General features: G+C 23.9%; 2 protein-coding genes across 3 annotated transcripts in view; one reads left to right on the top strand and one right to left on the bottom strand.

Annotated features, from left to right (window-relative positions):
• Positions 1 to 4,505, bottom strand: part of LOC126902196 (NADPH oxidase 5) — a 48,618-nt gene extending 44,113 nt beyond the window's left edge. For both annotated transcript variants that reach the window (XM_050679229.1, XM_050679230.1), the window contains exon 1: positions 4,256 to 4,505. The gene's annotated coding sequence lies outside the window, so the exon portion shown is untranslated. The remainder of the gene's footprint in view (positions 1 to 4,255) is intronic.
• Positions 4,506 to 7,205: 2,700 nt separating this feature from the next.
• On the top strand, positions 7,206 to 20,760 carry LOC126900584 (dynein axonemal intermediate chain 3-like). The gene is made up of 22 exons (XM_050676401.1): positions 7,206 to 7,496; positions 7,553 to 7,758; positions 8,549 to 8,770; positions 9,890 to 10,051; positions 10,135 to 10,295; positions 10,353 to 10,537; positions 10,592 to 10,827; positions 10,940 to 11,463; positions 12,484 to 12,576; positions 12,651 to 12,825; positions 12,890 to 13,072; positions 13,133 to 13,261; positions 16,076 to 16,312; positions 16,382 to 16,511; positions 16,665 to 16,781; positions 16,860 to 16,990; positions 17,919 to 18,099; positions 18,359 to 18,749; positions 18,836 to 19,106; positions 19,596 to 19,831; positions 20,160 to 20,419; positions 20,540 to 20,760. The coding sequence occupies exons 1-21, from the start codon at positions 7,385 to 7,387 to the stop codon at positions 20,410 to 20,412; spliced, it is 4,335 nt and encodes a 1,444-aa protein (XP_050532358.1). The 5' UTR covers positions 7,206 to 7,384; the 3' UTR covers positions 20,413 to 20,419; positions 20,540 to 20,760.
• Positions 20,761 to 20,916: the final 156 nt, after the last annotated feature.

Here is a 20,916-nt window from a genome sequence, read left to right as displayed (position 1 = left end):
TGTAACATATTATTTAACTACACTAAACAGAAATGTTCAATATTAGAGACTGACAACTGACGGGAGTTCATACAATCACGAGGTATGAAAAATTATTATAAGCACTATTACTTTATTATAACGAATGATATCTAAACCAATCATGTCTTTATTTGAGTTAATTAGATTTTTGATGAAAAAAAGTTCAATTAAATTTGGCAGTAAAATTTTCTAGTAATGTACACGTGTTCATACTTCAATTTTTAAACCTTTGATCAATAGACTCCATGCCAACTTATAATAGATTATTCATTTTGTAACTTAAATCTTTTATTGAATATAAATAATTTCATCAAAGCTATTGAATCAATAAATGAAAAAAGTAATTTTTAAATTTGTTTTTAGCGACACTATTGATAAAAATGTTAATACGATTGGATATTTAAAATAATTATCATATATTGCACCACAATATTGTCGATTCATAAATTGTCAGTTAACTTAAATCATATCTAGTTGTCTTTATTTTTATTATTTACACTTATGTATAGTATTGCATTATTTCATTTATAAGTGTTTGGTTATAAAATGAAACATATTGTGTCTTAAATATAATACGATATTTTAAGCAACAAGTACAATCAAAATGTTGTTTGACTTTTGTTGAAAATAAACAATTATGCTATTCTAAATTTTAACTTTAATACGATTCAAAAAAAAATCTGTGATAATATTCCAAAAACTGTTATGTCACCTAAAGACATTTTTTAGTATTTTTTAGTGCAAAAAATTAATACATTTTTAAAATTGTATAGTTTTTTTTTAATGATACATGACAGATAACATTTTCTTTTATACGCATTATTAAAAATGTCACAATCCCATTTTTATGATACATCAGGATCTAAATTATTTCTTCAGCATTCGAAATTTGCTAAATTCATGTTGATACAATTATAAAAATATTGTTCTGACTTGATTAAATATATCTACTAGTTGATAACTAACAATAAATTAAGTTTGCGTGTGGCTCACTCGAAAACAAATTAGAATAATTTGTAATTCCCGTTTCTTCCTCTGCATGTGAGTCATTAATGAACCGCATTATCATTACTATGGAGAGAAAGAATAAAAAATGTATTGGCAGTTATGTAAATATGTAAGTGAATAAACGAGCAATGTTTACAAATATTTTGTGTATCGTGACCTCATAAATACGAATGAAAAATTCATCACTACAAGAAAATTAGAAATATATTTTTACTGTCAGATCTGACAGTAAAAATAATTTTAATTCAATCTTTGAAGATCTAGATAAAATTATTTAAATTTTTTTTCTTAAAAAGACTTAAGTACTTTTTTTCACTAATTATCTTTGGTTAGAAGGTATTTTTTTTAGTTTAACAGTTTGGATCAACTCATTAATCTTTCATTAGTAACGGTATTATCCGTAAGATTTTATAATATGAAATAAAAAGGGAGAGATTATAATATTTGAAGGAATATTGTATATCGTTATATGTGAACTGCTTAATAATACAGTATCATTTTATTGTTTTACAATATTTAGTTTATTGACTTTTTTTTAATAAAATTACTTATGCGAAAATATGAATTTTTAATAGTTTTAAGTAGACTTATGATGGGAGTTCGTCTAAATACGTGAACGATTACACATTTTTTTTACCAAAGTACTGATATAATTATTAAAATACATTTTGTTAGATACTTTTACGTAACAAAATCACGTTTCATTATTAGCTGAACGTACTAACGCCTTGAGGACTATATAAATATTTAAAATTTAAACGAGAAACGAAATAGTGATTAGAAAATGAAATACACATTTTTATCTAATATAACTGAAGTAAAGCTTAAACTGCAAATAATTTTCCGAGATTTTTTGTTTTACAGTAAAATTTAATGTTAGATTATCTATAAGCCATGACAAATATAAATATAAAGTATCACAAAATTAAGTTGTAAGTAATTAATAATCATAATATTTGGTAATACACATTGTATAAGTATAACTGTTTTAATACGATGCACAATAAAAAAATATGACAATAAAAACTAAAGCGTTAAAATTCTAAGCTTATTTTGTTTGCAAAGTTATTTTAAACTAAAAATGTATAATAGTTTATGTTAATGCTTTAAAGCAAAAAAAAAATAAAATTAGAAATAAATAATAAATAAATTTATTTAATAAAATATGTTACTCTTACATATTTTATTGAAAAAATCAAATAAATTATAAATTATTATAATTAAATTGAGAATTTGACAATATAAAAAGTCTAATGGTTTTCAATATATTTTTTAACTTAGAATGATATTGTTTTATAGCAATTGATTTTAGTAAACAATCTTCATCATAATATTATACACTATAAAATTTTTAAACAAATCTTCTCGTAAACATTATAATTTAAAAACAATTTCATGCCATAAAATAAAATTGCAATGATTATATCAAATTAAATTTGCATAAAGCCTACAATATAGTTTAGAGTAAAAACATACTTAAATTTGGCTATTAACAAATAGAACTATGATTTTTAACAATTTTCTATTTAAATTATTTCAGTAATTTTTAAGAAATTTTAAGTATCTGATAGTATTTTCTTTAAATTATTTACAGTCTTAAAAAATCGTACATTATAATTTAAGTATCAGTATTATACAGTATTAATATTATATAACAATTAATATTGATATTAAAATAAAAATTCGTGACCTCATTACATACTTTTAGGATTTATAATACTTGGAATAATAATTTGATAAAAATTATACTTTTAACTCATTTTTATAATGCGATAGAATTTAAGTTGCAATTTTACGAAGGCACTTACAAATATTTCGTTTTCTTAGAACTTACATAACTTATAATTCAACGGAGACACTTATTTTTAAGTTAAAAAAAATATATATCATCCGTGAAATTTCCTTAAGTTTTTTTGTGTATCAATGCAAAACAAAGAACAAAAAAAAAAATTAAAAAAAAAAATTTAATTTAACAAAAACAAAAGTTATCACAAATATTTTACAGTTAAAACCAATTAATTAATTTCACATAAATGGTACATTACGTAAAATGATTGATTAACTCAACATACATAAAGCTTTAAAATTATAGTATTTAATACATGTAGAATAACTATATTTTAAGAAATATATTCTTATTAATAAGATTATGTTTCAAATATTAAATAAAATGGAAATTTTTAATGCTCCACTAAGGTAAGCGGTGAAGTTTTTAATTGTTAATTATTAAATATTAGTATTAATAAATTTCGATTTTAAATTTAATATGTTATCTACAATTGATTTTTTATATAAATCTTTATCATTTTGTATATTTTGTTTAAATTTACAATCTATACAAATTTTTACTTTTTATAAAATTATAAATAATAATCGACAAAATATATTGGTTAATGGTTTTGTATGTTGGAAATAAATTAAAGGTTAGTAGATATAAATTTTAATATTTAAAACGTAATTAAATTTTTTCATATTTTAGTTAAAATTTATTTTTTTTTTTTTAATATTTTCTTAATTAAATTTTCTATTAATGTGTATCAAAATGTTATTATACTTATTACAAGGGTTAAATAATCTAAAACCAATTAAGTGGATAAGGTTTTAGTAAATTATACAATATTAATGAATAATTTATATTTTTAACTAAAATAGTATCCATTAGTACACTATGATATCCTAAATTTTAGTTACTTAGCTAAATATGACAAATTATAAATAAAATAAAACTTTCTACTATCATTAAAATGTTTTTTGTTTAATAAATGATCATTAAAGTTTGAAAAATATTTAAGCTAGTGTAAAAATAAAATTAGCTATATACTAATTTTGTTTATAAATGAAATAAATATTTTTTATTTCATTTTCAATATTTAAGCCATAAAAGCTTCAATATTATACATTTAAATTGTTTAGAATTATCACTCGTATTAATTTATTTTCTATTACTATTTTTCGTGCCTAGTAAGCATTTCAAAATAATAAAAACATTTTATTTTAAAATAAAATATAATAGAATAAAATTGTATACTATATAAATTCAATAAGTATTTCTTAGTTTTACGATCGCTATACTACAAAAAAAAAACTGAAGTGAAATTATAAGTATTTACATGAACCATTGTATTCATATGTATGACTAAATTATGCAAATCCAAAGTAAAGATAATATTTATGTAAATAGAATGGCCAAGTTAAAAAAAATAATGTTGTGATCACGTGGGCTTACTTGACTATTCAAATGATATCCGACTGACAAAATTATTGAAGATTTTCTTAGTCAGCCATCACAATGTTTAACATAACTTTAACTTTAAGTATATAGGACTAAAAACACATAGTAATTCTAATTAAGAAAAACGAAATTTATGAATCTAAATAAAACAAAAGACGATTAACTCAACGAACTCGACTTATATTTTACGTGTCGGGTGACCGGAGCCGACAATTGATAACTGCAGTGGTATAGATTTCGTCTTCTGAGTACTCAGCATCCTGTGGTTTCTACCACCTCTCTCTTCTCCCTCCTTGACTAGTCTTGTCTTAGACGGTGTACACTACCCATTTGAATATTCGGAATGGTACGCTTACTCTACATTACTATTTAATGTGTACAACAAAATAATTAGTTCACAATACTCTCAAGGATTATAACAAAAATTTCATGACATTTCAAGGCGATTTTGTTTTCTGAACCTGACCAATCAGACCTTTGAATGCGTCCCATTCGTTAAACATTAGGCAGGGGCGTCGTTTCTCGAAATTTCATTCTTGGTAATGTAATGTTCACTTTATTAACTACGTCATAACATAACTAATTTCTAATAAATTGATTTAAATTTTATAGTTTTATTTAAAATAATAATATACAAAATAAATTGTAAGTAAATGATAAGCTAAAATCCACCCGTCAAATGCTTGATACGTAATTGAAAGCTAATTTTCTTTAACTGTTCATCATTAAAATTAAATTTTAATTCTTTGTTTCAGAATAATCAAAAGCCATCATCACATTTCGTCTCACATGTCTTGCTAATAACGAGAATTAGTATTGCCAAAAGCAGGAAACTCAATAAATTTAGTACTCATGTCCGAAAAAACGAGCCTACTTATTATCATAATTTTAAGAACGGAAATATGAGATCAGTTATTATAATATAATTAATTAAAAATTGCTACTGTAAACACATTAATTGACACTTGTTGACAAGAGGTTAGAAGATAACTAAGATTCCAGTCTACAGCGGCATCATGGCCGCTTCCACAAACGGATAAAACCGCATGTTAATGCGATCCGATGGGCAATAAAGTATTGTAAAAAACTGTAAACGAGGGAAGTTTAATATAAATTTTATATACGACTACTAACATTATTAAGAGTTGTGTTTCTTATTATTTAAGCGAAAAGAACCTGTTAGCTAAATTTATTGTCATATAAATGCGAAAAATGTAGTCGTAACACGTGTAATGCGTTAGTAATAATAAACACAGAAGTTTGCAAGAATTGGAATTTTAAAAAATAAAAGTAATATTGTACATAAAAGTATGATACTTTTGTTTGAAATTTAATAAATAATAATTTTTACATGTCATTGAGTAATCCTAACATTTAATAAGTGTTAGATTTATGTTTAACATTATTAATTTGAATTTGTCTTTTAACTCTTTAAACTGTTTCAATAATTAAAAAATAATTTCTTATTAATTATCAATTTTCTCCATCTAAAGAAATTTTACGTTCAATATATCCCTTGGTTAATTCTAATAGTGCATTAGTAATTAATCAATACGAGACAAAATTACGAATGTTTTAACTGAGCAAAAATTATAAACAAGCTCCTTTAAGGTAGAGATATTTTGACACACAATACAACATTTATATTTAATTAATTAAAAACAAGTTAAATCCAAATTTAGTCCACAATCTTTGTGTACTTCCAATCAGAAGTGTTTTTAAACTCTTAAGAATCAAATTTTTAATTTTTATTAAAACTAACTTTTACACCATAAAATTTATCTTATAATTAAAATATTATGAATGGAATATTTAAATTGCCTTAACGTATTATTTACACAACACAATGACTTAGTATGTAGCTAAAAATATCTATAAGTTAATATTTAAAATATGAATAAAAAAGTATTATTAAAACATTTCTCATTAATTTTAATGAATTATAGAAAATTATTACAACGTAGGATACAATCATATAAAATAAAAATTGAGTATTCTGATCACATACTTAAAAGCTGTGAAAGACACGTATCAAGAATGAACAGCATTCCATGTACATATAATTTTTTTTATACAAGTTAATATTGTATTATTCTCTCTGGTGATCTAAAAATGTATAGTCTCATTATTATTACTCATAACATACTATAATTTTTGCAAAATAAATGTTTTTTTCCTAGGCTAAAATATTTTTTTATAAACACAAGCTCTTATAAAAATATGATAGAAGAAATTTCCTCTATTTATTGGTATCAGTCTTCGAACCAAATAGTTTTTATTACTATAGTAACAATGTAGACATAATTGATTAAACAGAAGAAGTGCATTTATTATTTCTTTAAACATAGATAAAAGGGGCATAAGAAAAATTTCATATGTAACGAACTTAAATAAATTTGTTTTCAAGTTTTATTTTTACAAACAAAGTTTTAGTACTAGGTAATTATATTTTATTTTTTTAGCAATAATATTTACTTTTAGTTTAATTTTTAATATGATTATTTCACATAATAACTGTTATCTAATACAACAAATATTTTTGTAAGATAACTTTATTATTAAGCCAAAATCTAAAACTAGAATAGTATTAGTAGAATTATTACTAGAATAATAAAATTTATTCATTTATTTTATTTTAATTCCTACTATAATTAAAATACCACCATCTCAAACATTAAATAATTTTATTTTATTAAAATTAATTAATTTAATTTATCAGTTTCTTTTATACTTACTATAAAACTTTTTTACACTATTTTCCTTTTAACTAGAATTAAAATATGCATTGTTAAATACCATACATAAAATCCTGTCCGAGTTCATAAAAAAATGTATTTATACATAGTAAAGTTTATATAATTATATTTTTTCTTTTCTATGTTTATAATATTTTTTAGGTTATTTTTAATGAAAACCCACTTTTCAGTGAAATTGATATTATACTCATTAAACCTTCGAAAAAAATACTTATATTAAAATATTTTAATGAAACTATAAATTTGAGGCATGGTAGAGCGAAATATTCTATGTACCTAAGTTGTAAATAATTTTCTCTCGTGCATAAGAAAATAAAAAAACTATTAGCAAGACATTGTTCACATAACAGTAAAATTATTTAAAGCAATGATTTCAAAAAATGATGATAGTAAAAATCTAGATTTAAACATTAATAATAAACAATCGTCACAACAAAATAATAATATAAATTTCTCGAGGTCGAATAAATTACTAGAAGGTAAAAATGTTTTTTATTTAATTAATCTCTTGTCTTAACTGCTATTTTATTATAAGATAAAGTAAAGTTTTTGGAAGATCTCACAGAAGAATTGGCATTAATTACTATACCTAAAACATTACAAGAGGAATTCGAGTGCGTGCCAAACAAACATGTGTTTATTGATAAACCATGGATTAAAATTTCACATAAAAAGGCAATAGATAATATAAAAATGTTGGAAGAATGTTCATGTTTCTGGCCACATCGAAAAAATCTTGAAGTAATTGTTTATATCAAATTCAACTAAAAAAAAAAGTACTAAGTAACTGAGATCTATCTGACAGCTAACCCAATTATTATTTCACTATAATTATTTTTTATCAGCTCTTGCTGATTTTGAAATTTTGTTTAATTCATATTTTTCTATTTTTTAAATCATATTTATTTCAAATAAAAAATTTAATTAATCCTTTTTTTTTTTTTTTTTTTTTAATATCAAAATAAGCATTTTTGTGCAAATTTTTACGAAAAATTTTGATGATTTGATAACATTTTTAGTTCAAATACTTATTATTTTTCTAACATTTTAATACATAGGGTAGGTACAGCCAGATTTGGTGTATGATTGTCAGTAAGTAAGGAAACAGGTCAATTTTTATAAACAATGAAAACAATAGAAACCCGTTTCCTTACTTACTGATCAACCTATATATTAAAATGCTTAATTCATATATTTTTTTTAATTTTAAAAAACGTTTTACTACAAATATCTTTGATAAGTCTATTTTTGATCAATAACTTACAAGCATTTTAATGATTACTATATAGTGACTATCTTATTTTAATAAGATGCTGGTTAAATTATTTTTGTCATTTTGTATTTCTCTGCCACTCTACTTCTCCCACACAGGTATGAAAATATTCATTACTCCTGAACTGGTTCAAAAGTTGTTATCGATCAGTCATTTCCTTATAACTATTCAAAATTCAAGATATAAATACTACCTTTAATAAATAGTATTATATAGTTTTAAAAATAATTTAATGTAAATTTTTATTTGCAAGTACAGAAAATTCAATCTGAATATATACTGATTGGTTATAAACCTTTTGAAACGAATGATGAGTTTTTAATTTGCACTACTGACCACATTAGAGTACATATTGAGAATAGCCACTTAAAAACAAAGTCAAATCATAAAACTGTAATAGAATCTAAATTATACGGTTCTTGGGAATCAGATGAAATTGAAAATGATTCAAAAGAAATAAAAATAATACACCGACAAAAAGTAATTTAAGTTTAGATAATATAAGTTAATTATTACCTATGTAAGAGGAAGAAGAATACTTCCATGACCCTTTGTCAGTCGTAAGAGGCTATTAATGAGGTTGGGCCAGGTTGACAGCCGGCGTAAAATTTTGTCAAAAAGTATGAGGAGTCCAGAACAAAACTTAGGTGGATATCCCCATCTCGGATGTACGTGTAGACAACAAGTGAGAGGATATAAAGTAGTTAAAAACGAAGAAGGCTTAAGGAATAAAGTGTTTGATACTAATCGGACAACTTGTGCGGTAGAAGTTTCATTAAAATGGCATAGTGATATTAATGGATAAGGAAATGAAAAATAAAGTAGTAGAAGTAAATAGGAAGTTATAGAATTATAATCGTGAAATTAATTTTCGAGGAAAGTATTAAATGTAATAAGTGTCTATACATCAAAAGTAAGACGTGATGATATAGACAAGGAATTGTTATGGAAAGAGTTGAATTAGGTGATGCAAGGAATTACTAGTAATGAGGATGCGGTGATAGGTGAAGATATGAATGAACTTATAGGTAATGAAAGAAGAGGATATTAAAAATTACATGAAGGGTCTGGTTTTAGTGGGAAGAATAAGGCTGAGGAAATCTGGATTTCTGAATCTTAGATTTCGCAGTATCATATGATCTTGCTGTGGTTAATACTTATTTTAAAAAGTGGGAAGAACATTATATAACTTATAAGAGTGGGAGTAATATATCATAGATTGATTATTTTATGTGGAGTAGAGAGACGTAAAGCGAGTAAAAGATTGTAAAGTTGTCTCAGGCAAGGATTTAACTTCAAAACGTAGACTGATGGTAATGGAGTTGTAGTGTAGTGAGAAGAGAGTATACAAAAACAAAAAGAATATAGGAAGAGAATCGAGAATCTGGTGGTGGAAATTGAAAGGGTAAAAAGAAAAAGATCTTAAAGATGGTCAAAGAGAGGACGGTGTGGAGGGGAAGACATAATTAATTTGTGGAATAGATTTTCTGGTTGTGTAAAGAATATTTCAAAAGAGATTGTTAGTAAGAGTAGGAGTAGAAAAAAAATTCTTAATTATAATTGAATAATTTTTTAATTATATCTTAATTAAAATTATAGATTACTTATAAGTGGAAACTTCCAATAGAACGATTGAATTCTAATGTTAGATTTAGTGATTCGATACCGACGTCATTCAGGGAAGAGCATGTAAAACTAGAACCTGAATCAAAAAATAAATTAAAAAATGAAAGTTATTCAAAAGCAGATGTTGCAGTTCAGGTAGTAATTTGTTGATTAATAGATATTATGATTAATTGTAAATATTAATCATTAAAAACGTAATTAACTAAGTAAATTTTTAGTCTGTTAATGAAATGATTAGTAAAGATATGCAAACAATACCCAGAATTAAAGATAATAAATGTATACAATCTGTAGTAATAGAGGAAGACATTTTTCAACCACAACTATTGACTCAACCAAATAAAAATTTAGAAGAATTTTTGAAAATTCACGTCCCCAAGTATATTATAGAACTTAATTTTTAACTATTTAAATTATTTTGATTTTTGTATGTTAGTATAGAATCAGAGTTGCATTATAATGAACTGTATGATTTATATCGCGATGACTACAACAAATTATCAAACAAATCCAAAGAATCTGAAAAACAAAGGTCTTTTGTTTTAAATGACCATACAGAATATCGAAATACAACAAATTCTAAATATGTGTCTTGTATTTCATGGCATCCTTCAATGCCGGGTAAAATTGTACTTTAAAAATTATATCACCATTTACTCTTCTTTTTATATTTAGGTATTTTCGCTGTGTCCTACATGAATTCTAGTATCGCTTTATATAAATCAATAAACTTACAAGAAATGTTTAATAAACCAACAATTGAATCAATTAATGAAAATAAATCATACGGTATTGTGTATTATAATGAAAAAAATGATGATAAATCTATGATGAGCCAAATGGAATCAGGACTGATAGAAGAAAATTTTGATGAAAAACTTCAGACTTTTTTAAGTCGAGAATTTGTACAAGTTAGTTTTTAAGATAAAATATATAATGATTATATGAAATTATTTATATGCATAATTTTGTTTAATTGTTCCAAACTTATTATTTTTAATATTTATAAATAATATTTTTAAGAGAATGAAAGTTCCTCAAATAATTGACGATGAGAATGTAGAAGAATGTACTCATAAAAGTATATACGAATTACGCAAGACATTCGAATATAACAATGATAAAGATAATGTCACTATATCATCTTCAAGTAGTTTGAAACCTGAAACCTACTCTAAAAAAACAGAATTAGGTTGTATTTCAGTTGGGTCTTTAAATTCGCCCACGCAGATCTCACAAAGAAATGACGTCCATGAGAACACAAAATTAGGGATTGATCTACCAGATTTGATGAAATGCAACGATGCTTTTGAACAATGGGATGAATTTATGTTAAACATGGAAAATAAAAATAATATTAGGGACAAAGACAAAGTTAATCAATTGGAATTAATAGATGAATCTATACCTAACGATGTCAATATAATAGAGGAGGATAAAGTTGATCATCACAAATCAGACACAGAAAATTTTTATAATAGCTGTGACAAAGATGTACATAAGACAAACAGAAACAATTTCGGAAATATCGTGAGAAAACTCCATAGGTATTTTTACAATTGTATATACTTTTAATTGAAAAAATAAAAATATATACAAAATGAGCGACAAGGATATAACTAACTAAATAATTTTCAATACAATTGTCGTCAGTTTTAAATCAATAACATAATATATAGAGTAAAATAAAATTATACAAGAAGTCCTACTGTGTTCTGATATCTTTAATAATTTTTGTACAAATATTATTTCGTTTAAATTTTTTTAAAAATAATTATTGCTTAGACAACTTCAAGCATATTTTTTATGTTGCATACTATTAATCAACAAAAATAAAAGTATTATTTCAAAATATTAAAATAAAAATTGTTCAACTTCTTTTTACACAAAATTATGATAGGTTGTTAATAATTTTAGGACAAATTTGAGTTATACAAATTTTGAATACGTATGTAGGACATCAGGAGTATAAATTATAAATAGAGAATTATCGGTTTATCATAAACCACGCAATTACCCGCAAAATAAATACATTAATGGACTAATTTAAAATAAAAATAAATAATTTTTGTTTTTTTTTTAGTTACGTATATTTCTAGATTTTTTAGTTATGAATTACTTTACACGAACATGGCAATGTACATAATTTATTAGCTTATTTAATAGATAATGATGTAAATAAGAAAATTACTGGTTGAAAATAACTTTAAAACCAGCATTTCAGAAGTTATTAAGAATTTAATGTTATAACTGGAAATGAGGAGTGGGTGCACCTATTTTTAATTGTGTTATTGAAAAAAAATTTCTAAAGACTGGTCCAAAAATTGTTATTGATCAATCATTTTATTAATTAGGTATTGCTATTTGAAAATATTAAGTTCAACACACTTATAAGGCATTAGAAATTAGATACTTATTATCTGTATTATAATTTTTACAATATTAAATTAAATAAATTAAAATTAATACAATCTAAGATTTTTGATCAGAATTCTTTCACTATAACATATATCGACACACTATATGTAATTAACAACTTGTAATAAATTAAATCATATTTTGCGTAGAAATTTAAATAAAATAAAAGATTGTGAAGCGGTAGAAGAAAAATTACTTCAAATTTTGACTTTTGAACCTATGATCGAAGAAAAGGAACATAAGTATGTTCATTATTTTCAGATTTCTAAAAACGTTAGAATATTGATAGACGCTAGAAATTCAAATAATTTTTTAGAAAAACAAGTCCATTAAAAGGAAAAAATAATAATAAAAAAGAATCTAAACATTTTAATGAGAGAGATGAAATAATAACTACTAATGTATTATCAGAAAACCATAAATATTTATCAAAAAACGAACAAAACTTTTTTGTTGTTATTTGGTCAATAAATGATAGTATAAATCCCAAGGTAAAGAAACATTATAATTTTTACATTCGTATTGACTTTTTTTAATTGTTATGGTATTTTTTAGTTATATTTACATAGTATAGAAGAAGTATGTTGTATACAATTTAATCCTAGACATGGTAATACAGTAGTGGGAGGATTAATAAATGGTCAAATAGCTATATGGGATATAACGGGAAAATTAGAAAATTTCAATTCCCAAGACACGAATACATCAACTGATAAAGAAAAATATTGTAATCATCTTGTAGGTCTAAAAAATATTTATTTAATATAATAACTAATTTAATAAATGTTAATATTGTAGTGGAATCATATGAACTGGACTTCAAACGTAAATTTTAGTTCAAGAATCAATCCATCAGCCTTAAGCTCATCAATATATTCACATACAGAAATGGTAACAGCAATTCAGTGGCTTCATCCAATGACCGAGGTTAAATGCTTCTTATTTTTAACAATTATTAAAATTAAATACTATCTAAAGATTTGCATCGAAGCGTTTTATTTTGATAGTGATTTTAATCACTATCAGATATCATTATACTTGATCCAACTATGCTACGTCACCACTGTGCCGCGACCCACCTGTGCTGGGTTTTTTTTTAAATAAAACCGTATAAATCTTTTAAATGCCTAAATACTCACTAAACTTTCACATCACTTTTGTATGATAAGCAATTATATAGATGAGAGGGGTTATTTTATTACACTAAAAAAAAATATTGTGGTAAACCAACAAATGCATTATCAATTTGCAAATATTTAATTATTTCAATTGCACTACAAAAATGTTGTCTAAAAATTCACAACATGCCGAATTTTCTGAATAAGTTATTGTTGTAGTTTTAACATTGAAAATAAAATTGTATCATCTAATAATTAAATATTTAGTATCAAAACTATCTTATCTCATGACCTCATTCCAGAAAGTGTAATGTAAAATGATAAAAAAAAAATGTTTAAATGATGTAAAAACATAATAACTGTCATAACTTTTTCAAAAATGAACAAATCAAAATAGTTTTTTTTTATTTCCCTTTTATTTGTTATAAATTATTTGAAAAACTGACTATTTACATGCCTACAGGGGGATTCAAAATAGCAACTTTTTCACAAAAGTCAATTTTTTCAACCTAATTTTTGAAAATGTTACAGAATACCGAGTCCATTAAACATATGTTAAATTATAGCTTATGTTACACACTATAAATAAAAAAAATATTTGTCCCGACAACTTATCTTCTATGTACAAATGGATACCGTAGTTAAAAATATGCTATTTTTGTATTAAAAAGGAGTACATATAAAGTATATGTACTCCTTTCATTCAACATATTTTTTTTAATTGGACAACTTCCCCTTATATTAGGGCGTTCAAAATTTGAAACATATGTATAAAAACCTAGCACGGGGGGGTCGCGGCACAGTGGTGACGTGGCATAGTTGGATCAAGTATAATGATATCTGATAGTGATTAAAATCACTATCAAAATAAAACACTTCGATGCAAATCTTTAGATAGTGTTTAATTTTAAAAAATTGGTGTATTATTCCAAAAGCTACATGATCTGCTAGTTCCTTATTAATATCCCGATTAAGATAAAGTATATCGAATGAAAAAGGGATTATTAGAAAATATTATTTCTCATAAAAAAATTATGTTGATCCATACACTTTTCAATAAGTTATAGCATTATAATGTTAAAAATGTAAAAAATAAAATCGAGAATTTACACACAAAAATAGCATTCGGTAGCCATTTTCACAACGAAGACAAAATAAAAACCGAAATTTTTTTTTCATAATAAAGTACTTTACATTATCTTTACTTTAAGATATATATAAAAGTGTCAGACCTTCCGGAACATTTTCAAAAGTTAAGTTAATTAATTGTATTGATCCATCCATTTTTTAAAAAGTTATAGCATAATAAAGTTAAAAATGTAAAATACAAAATAGAGAATTTTCACACAAAAATAGCATTTGGTAGCCATTTTCACCACGAAGACAAAATAAAAACCGAAATTTTTTTTTTCATAATAAAGTACATTACATTAGCTTTAATTTAAGATATATATAAAAGTGTCAGACCTTCCAGAACATTTTCAAAAGTTAAGTTGAAAAAGTTAATTTTTTTTGAAAAAGTTGTCTTTTTAATTCCCCCTCTGTGGGCAGGTAAAGGGTTAAATTTAGGAAAAAAATTTACTAAATGATAGGTAAAGACATCAAGCATCTATAAAAAAAAATTATATTGATTTGTTCAATTTTGAAAAAGTAATGGCAGTTTTTAGTAAAAAAAATTGAAAAAATTTCGAAAATTAACGATTTTTAAATTTGTAATTTTTTTGGAGGTTTCCCCGATTTACGGGGAATGAGGGAAATTTTTTCAATTTTTGAGCGTAATGTCTTCGACTAGATACGATTTGTGATCTTTTAACGTATCGTTAAAAGAAATCCGTTCAGAGAGAGCTGAGAAAAAGTGGTAACAGACACAAAAAAAAAAAACACATCATAGTAAAACCAATACCTTCTCAGCTTTGCATCGAAGCTAAAAGTAGAATTTTTTCTACTTTTTTTTTTCTATTTTTTTAACTTTTGAAAATGTTCTGTAATTTCTGCGTCCTTTAAATATATGTTAAATTAAAGCTTATATTTCGTACGGACCGACTTTGTTTATGTATGCATCAAAAAAACCTGAATTATTTATTAATTACAATTAAGTTGAACCTATGAGTACTAAAATTTTGAAAAAGCATCTTTAATTTAGAACTTTAAAATTAGGCTACATAAAATATGGCCTTATCAAACATATTTTTTTAAATTTTAACACTACTTAAACTTTTTTTAAGAACACTAATCATAATAAAATTTTAACAAAGTAAACTAATAGCAATAAGCTTTTTGTTGGAATACTTTGTATAAAATCTAATACAAGAGGTTAGAAAGAAAACACCTATAGATGTATAAAAACAATTTTTAACTCAATTTTTGAAAATGTTAGACAAATTTTAACCTATACCAAATTAAAGTTTTTAAGTGTATTACAATATTAAAAAAGTATTCCACAATTGTATTTCTATGTGAAATCAACCGCCAAATTCATTCTTAATTTTTACAAAAAAAAAATACTTTAGTTTCATTTGAATATATTTTTTACCAATTTTTGTATGAAATTTTAAAACATAGAAATTGTGAATTATAAAAAGTTATTTTTAAATCGTTTCCATAATTATTAATCTACAAATAGATGACACAAGTTGGAAAATTAGTTACCTTGGAAAATGCTAATACATATTCCGATCAATTTTTCACTGCTTCAATGGATGGGACAATCAAGTTATGGAATTTACAATCTACTTCAACATTAAATGAAAATATAAAATTTACAAATAATACACAATTTTACAATAGCTTTCCAGAGTGTCTAAATAAATATAGATCACCATTAAACATTTATAATAATCGTTTGCAACCTTCATATACGGTATGAATATATTTAAAAACTTTTCAATTAATAAATTCTACTTGAAACAACATGGGTTAAATATTTTAGATTAAAGTTCTTGAACCTGGAAATAGCTTAGTTAGCCCAATAACAGCATTTTCATTTGAAATTCCATTGATGAAATATAATTTTGAATCTGATCTTCCTCTGACAATTGGGAAACGACAATTCGTGTTTGGTACTTATGTTTATAGTATATTCATTTATATTTATAGTATATATATTATATCATAATTATAATATGATAGATCATTTTAATTATTAATCATTAATTTTATAAATACTATGTAATGAAAGCATTAAAAATAATAATAATAATAATTAAATTTAGTTCCAATGCAGCCAAAGAATCCAAATAAAATCATAGTAGTTGGTAGTTCGATGGGCCAAATAGGCGTCATAACATGGAATGGTATTGAAACTTTCCAACAACTTCAAAATCAAGAAGGTAACTTGCATATTAAATAATAAAACTCTAGTGTAATAGTTTTATATTATAATTTTTCTAAAAAAAATGTTTGTACAGAGAGCAAAACCATTTGGTGGGGATACGTGCATGATGGACCCATAAATTGCATCAAAAGAAATCCATTTTTCCCTGATATCCATTTAATCTGCGGAGGTCATGTTGTATCAATTTGGAATTTAAATTATAATGTAATTTTTTCATTTTATTAGCCTTATTTCTTTATTTATAAATATTATATACGTGCATAGACTTTTGGCAAATACCTACACTGGCTCACATTGCTATCTTAATTACCCATTTTACAAAAAAATTTATTTCATTTATTAAATATTATATTAATGTCATATTAATCTCAAATAATCTTCCCTAAATATTTCAGAATAAGTAAATACCCTCTCTAATATTTCCTTCTTCCTTACAGGTAGAAGTATTGCTAGAAAATGTTGCTTTATCTTACATTTGACATTTTACACAACAAATACTAACAATTAATAAAGTTCATAATAATTATAGTAATAAATTAAATAAAGCTTCATATTAGTACTAGATAAGGATTATACTTAATACTTAATGAAAGTATTGAAAAATATCAATCATTTTTAACATTTAATATATATATATATATATATATATATATATATATATATATATATATATATATGTGTGTATATTTTTATAATATTTAACTTTTATTTATTGTGATGGACCGCTAAGGCTTGATAAGTTGTTAGGTCTATAAAAAGTTATATTAAATTTAATTTTTTTAAGTTCGGCTACGTTTTAATCCAATATTGTTAGGGAATTTTTTAAGGTAGAATCAACACTTGGACGGCTACTGTTGACTCAAACAAACCACTTAACACACACAGATTAGTTGGGGACAGCAAAAGCACCATTTGCTGCATCTGTGTGCATGCCTATGATAAAATTCATCATTTTTTTTTTTTTGTAAATGAATAGTAATGCAATACCTATAACTTTAACACACGGCGACAATTTTTAAAAATCAACAACAAAATATTCAGTATAAATGTATCATATAAATATTTAATAACTGGAATATTGGTTTAATTAGTAATTTTATTACAAAAAATAATACATTGAAAACATTTATAGAGTGGTCCATTATGGTGGAAGCGTTTCCAAGAACTCACTACAAGTGGTTTATGGTCAAGCAGTCATGCCGGAGAGTTTAGAGTATCTTTTAATAATGGCTTGATTGAATTTTGGGATTTTTTGATATATTCTCATAAACCTTGTTTCACAACTGAAATACTTAGTGATGGTTACATTACAAGTATGTATCTTTCATTTTAAATTATTCCATTAATTTAAGGCCATGTAGTGATATACTCATAATTTTCAATTAAGAGGAAACCAGTACCCAAAAAATAATTTAGTAATCTTTTTGAGGTATTTTTCAATAATGTTGATTTATCAATGTGAGAAAATCAGTCCTTTAATTCCTTCTGGATACATCACTAAAGTCACATATCCTTGATTCTCACTTCTTTTAAAACAATGTAAAAAAAGTTAAAATTTTGATTATTTTTTAGCATTATCCAACCCTTATTCGGTTGTCCATTTTCTTGGAATGAAAAAATTCGGAAGTCCAAACGAGGACAACAAAGTTATAGATTTTGTAAGAAATGAAATTATCTGCTTTTCCGATTCCGATGGAATTATAAAACTTTTTAATATGAAAGTCCCCAAGTTAAATCTTAAAGAAATACAAAAAGTAGGCCAGTTTTTTTATAAAGAAGTTTCCAGACGAAGTGAATTAGATACATGGAATAAGAAGTATAAAGAAAAATTGGAAAATAAGGATACTGAAAATATTATCAAAAATTTAGTAAAAATAGAATCACAGCCAGAAGATTATATTAATAATATAAGTGTTTCTACTCCAGAGCATATCAAAAGAAAAATTTGTGATGAATTGTTTAAGTAATATACCAATGCATATAATTTTAATTATATTTCTATTATTTTTAAATATATATGATAACTAATACATTAGTTCTTCATATCAGATGGTATTGTAATCGAAGAGGTTCACAAACCCGTTTGAAAAAAATGAAAGACATATTTGTCACCCGTGAACGACGTTACTTTTTACAAATTATGATGAAGAAAAAAAATGTCAGTAAAAAACAATTAAAGGAGTATATAAATCCAAATTCAAAGGAGACAAAAGTAAAACCAAGTACTTATGATGACATGGAAAAAATAAGATCGGAAGCCGATAAAAAATTTAGAGATATTGTTAACAAATTACTTCTCCCAGGTTCAGGCAATAATTTGGTAAATTATTAGTTTACGTTTAAAACATCAAATTATATTTAAAGTTATGTTAATTAGTTAGTCGAAAAAAGGTTAGGTATTTGTAGAACTAACGGAATTGGAGGTTTAGCCTCCCTCCAAAATTTTAAAACATTATATTTTTATATGAAGACATATTATAGAATGAAGAAAAGTATTAAAATATGTCATTAACACTCCAAATTTTTTATTCTACCCCGCCAATGGTTTATAGAAAAGTTTAAATAATTTAAATCAAATTAAAGATTTTATCAGGTTTTACTTAAAAACATCCATCTTGAGTAACCAAAATATATTGGGCCAATCTTAATAAAATTATTTAAGTAAATTTTTTTTTAATATATAATTAAAAACTGTAAATAATATTAAATAAGAAATTAATAATAAATGTACAATAAGATTATTTAAACATACTAACTACTCTAATAGTTAAAATATTTAATAGTAGTTATTACTTTATATATATTATAGGAATGTGCAAATAATATTTATTTAAAAGATAATTCTTACAAAATTAAAAATACACTCGAAGAAATTAAAAAACTACTGAACACTAATTACGAAGAAGAAAAATCGAAATTAAAAAAGTTTATACTAAATATTTCTAATCCTATACAAGAAAATTGGTCTAAGATGATAGATGATGCAGATAATGATATAAGAAGTACATTGAATAATCCAACACTTCTAAAAACTTCAGCGTTGCGGTAAATTATATAAAAAAATTTTAATGAAATAATGTAGGTCAAACAATAAAAAAACATAAGTAATTAAACAAACCATTCTTAATCAGTACTATTTCTTACATAAAAAAGATCCATCTATTTTACTATAGTAGTAAAAATAAAAATTACCTTCTATAACTAAATATATAAATAACTAAATTAAATGAATCATAAAAATATTTAATAGTTTTAATGATGCAATTTAGTTAACTTGTTATTAAAATTTTAAATAAAATTTTTTCAAAACTATACTTGTTTTAGATGAACAATTCTATAATTATTAATAAAATGTTTTCCAATTTATTTTTAGAAAAATGTATCAAAAATTATCAAAACATTATATTGATGAAGGTTTTGAAGTTAAAGAGTTGATGAGTCGTAAAGAAAAACATAAGGATGATCGATTTAAAATTCGAGAAAAACATATTAAACATTTAAAAGAAGTATATGGTAAAAACTATGACATTTACTGGGACAAGAATAAAACTTATTACCAAATGGAAGAAGCCCAAAAGATGCGATTAAATATAAATTTAACTGAGGACTCTTGTATAAAGAAATGATGAAACGGTAATTTTATTAAAACTTTTCTGAATTTAATACAATATATTAAAATTTAAAATGAAATTTATACAATTTCTAATAACATTATTTCGTATAGTAAAAAATAATCAATAATTTTTATTTTAGATTAAATATAAATCTCAGATAAGTAATTAATTTTAAACTGATGTTGAAAGCAATTATCAAATAAACAAAATATTTGATGAAAATTTGAATAAATAAAAAAACAATATTAATTTTTAAGTTGGTAATTTTGACTATTATTTATATTAAATGAATAATTTTACTTCTATGATATATTGATTTACACCAATATTGAACTGACATGCACAGAAATAATTTTTGTAATAGACACTCAAATTATACACAGAATTTATTATAGAAATATGAAATAAAATTAATAATCCATTTTTCAATAAATATCAAGAGAGAGAGTTTTAATTTAAATGAAATCTAAAATTTTAGATTTACATATAAGTGTTATGAAAATTTATTTATTTTTA

The sequence above is a fragment of the Daktulosphaira vitifoliae genome, unplaced genomic scaffold (genome assembly GCF_025091365.1).
Source record: "Daktulosphaira vitifoliae isolate Bord-2020 unplaced genomic scaffold, ASM2509136v1 Scaffold_3, whole genome shotgun sequence".
In the NCBI taxonomy this organism is placed as follows: Eukaryota; Metazoa; Arthropoda; class Insecta; order Hemiptera; family Phylloxeridae; genus Daktulosphaira; species Daktulosphaira vitifoliae.
This window is presented reverse-complemented; position numbering and strand designations above follow the sequence as displayed.

What these genes read in the sequence shown, in the direction of transcription:
- LOC126900584 (XM_050676401.1), top strand. Translation starts at nt 7,385, where the DNA reads ATGATTTCAAAAAATGATGATAGTAAAAATCTAGATTTAAACATTAAT. An exon ending in GTTTGCAACCTTCATATACG is followed by an intron (nt 16,313 to 16,381) that starts GTATGAATATAT and finishes TAAATATTTTAG; the next exon opens with ATTAAAGTTCTTGAACCTGG. An exon ending in TTTGGAATTTAAATTATAAT is followed by an intron (nt 16,991 to 17,918) that starts GTAATTTTTTCA and finishes AAACATTTATAG; the next exon opens with AGTGGTCCATTATGGTGGAA.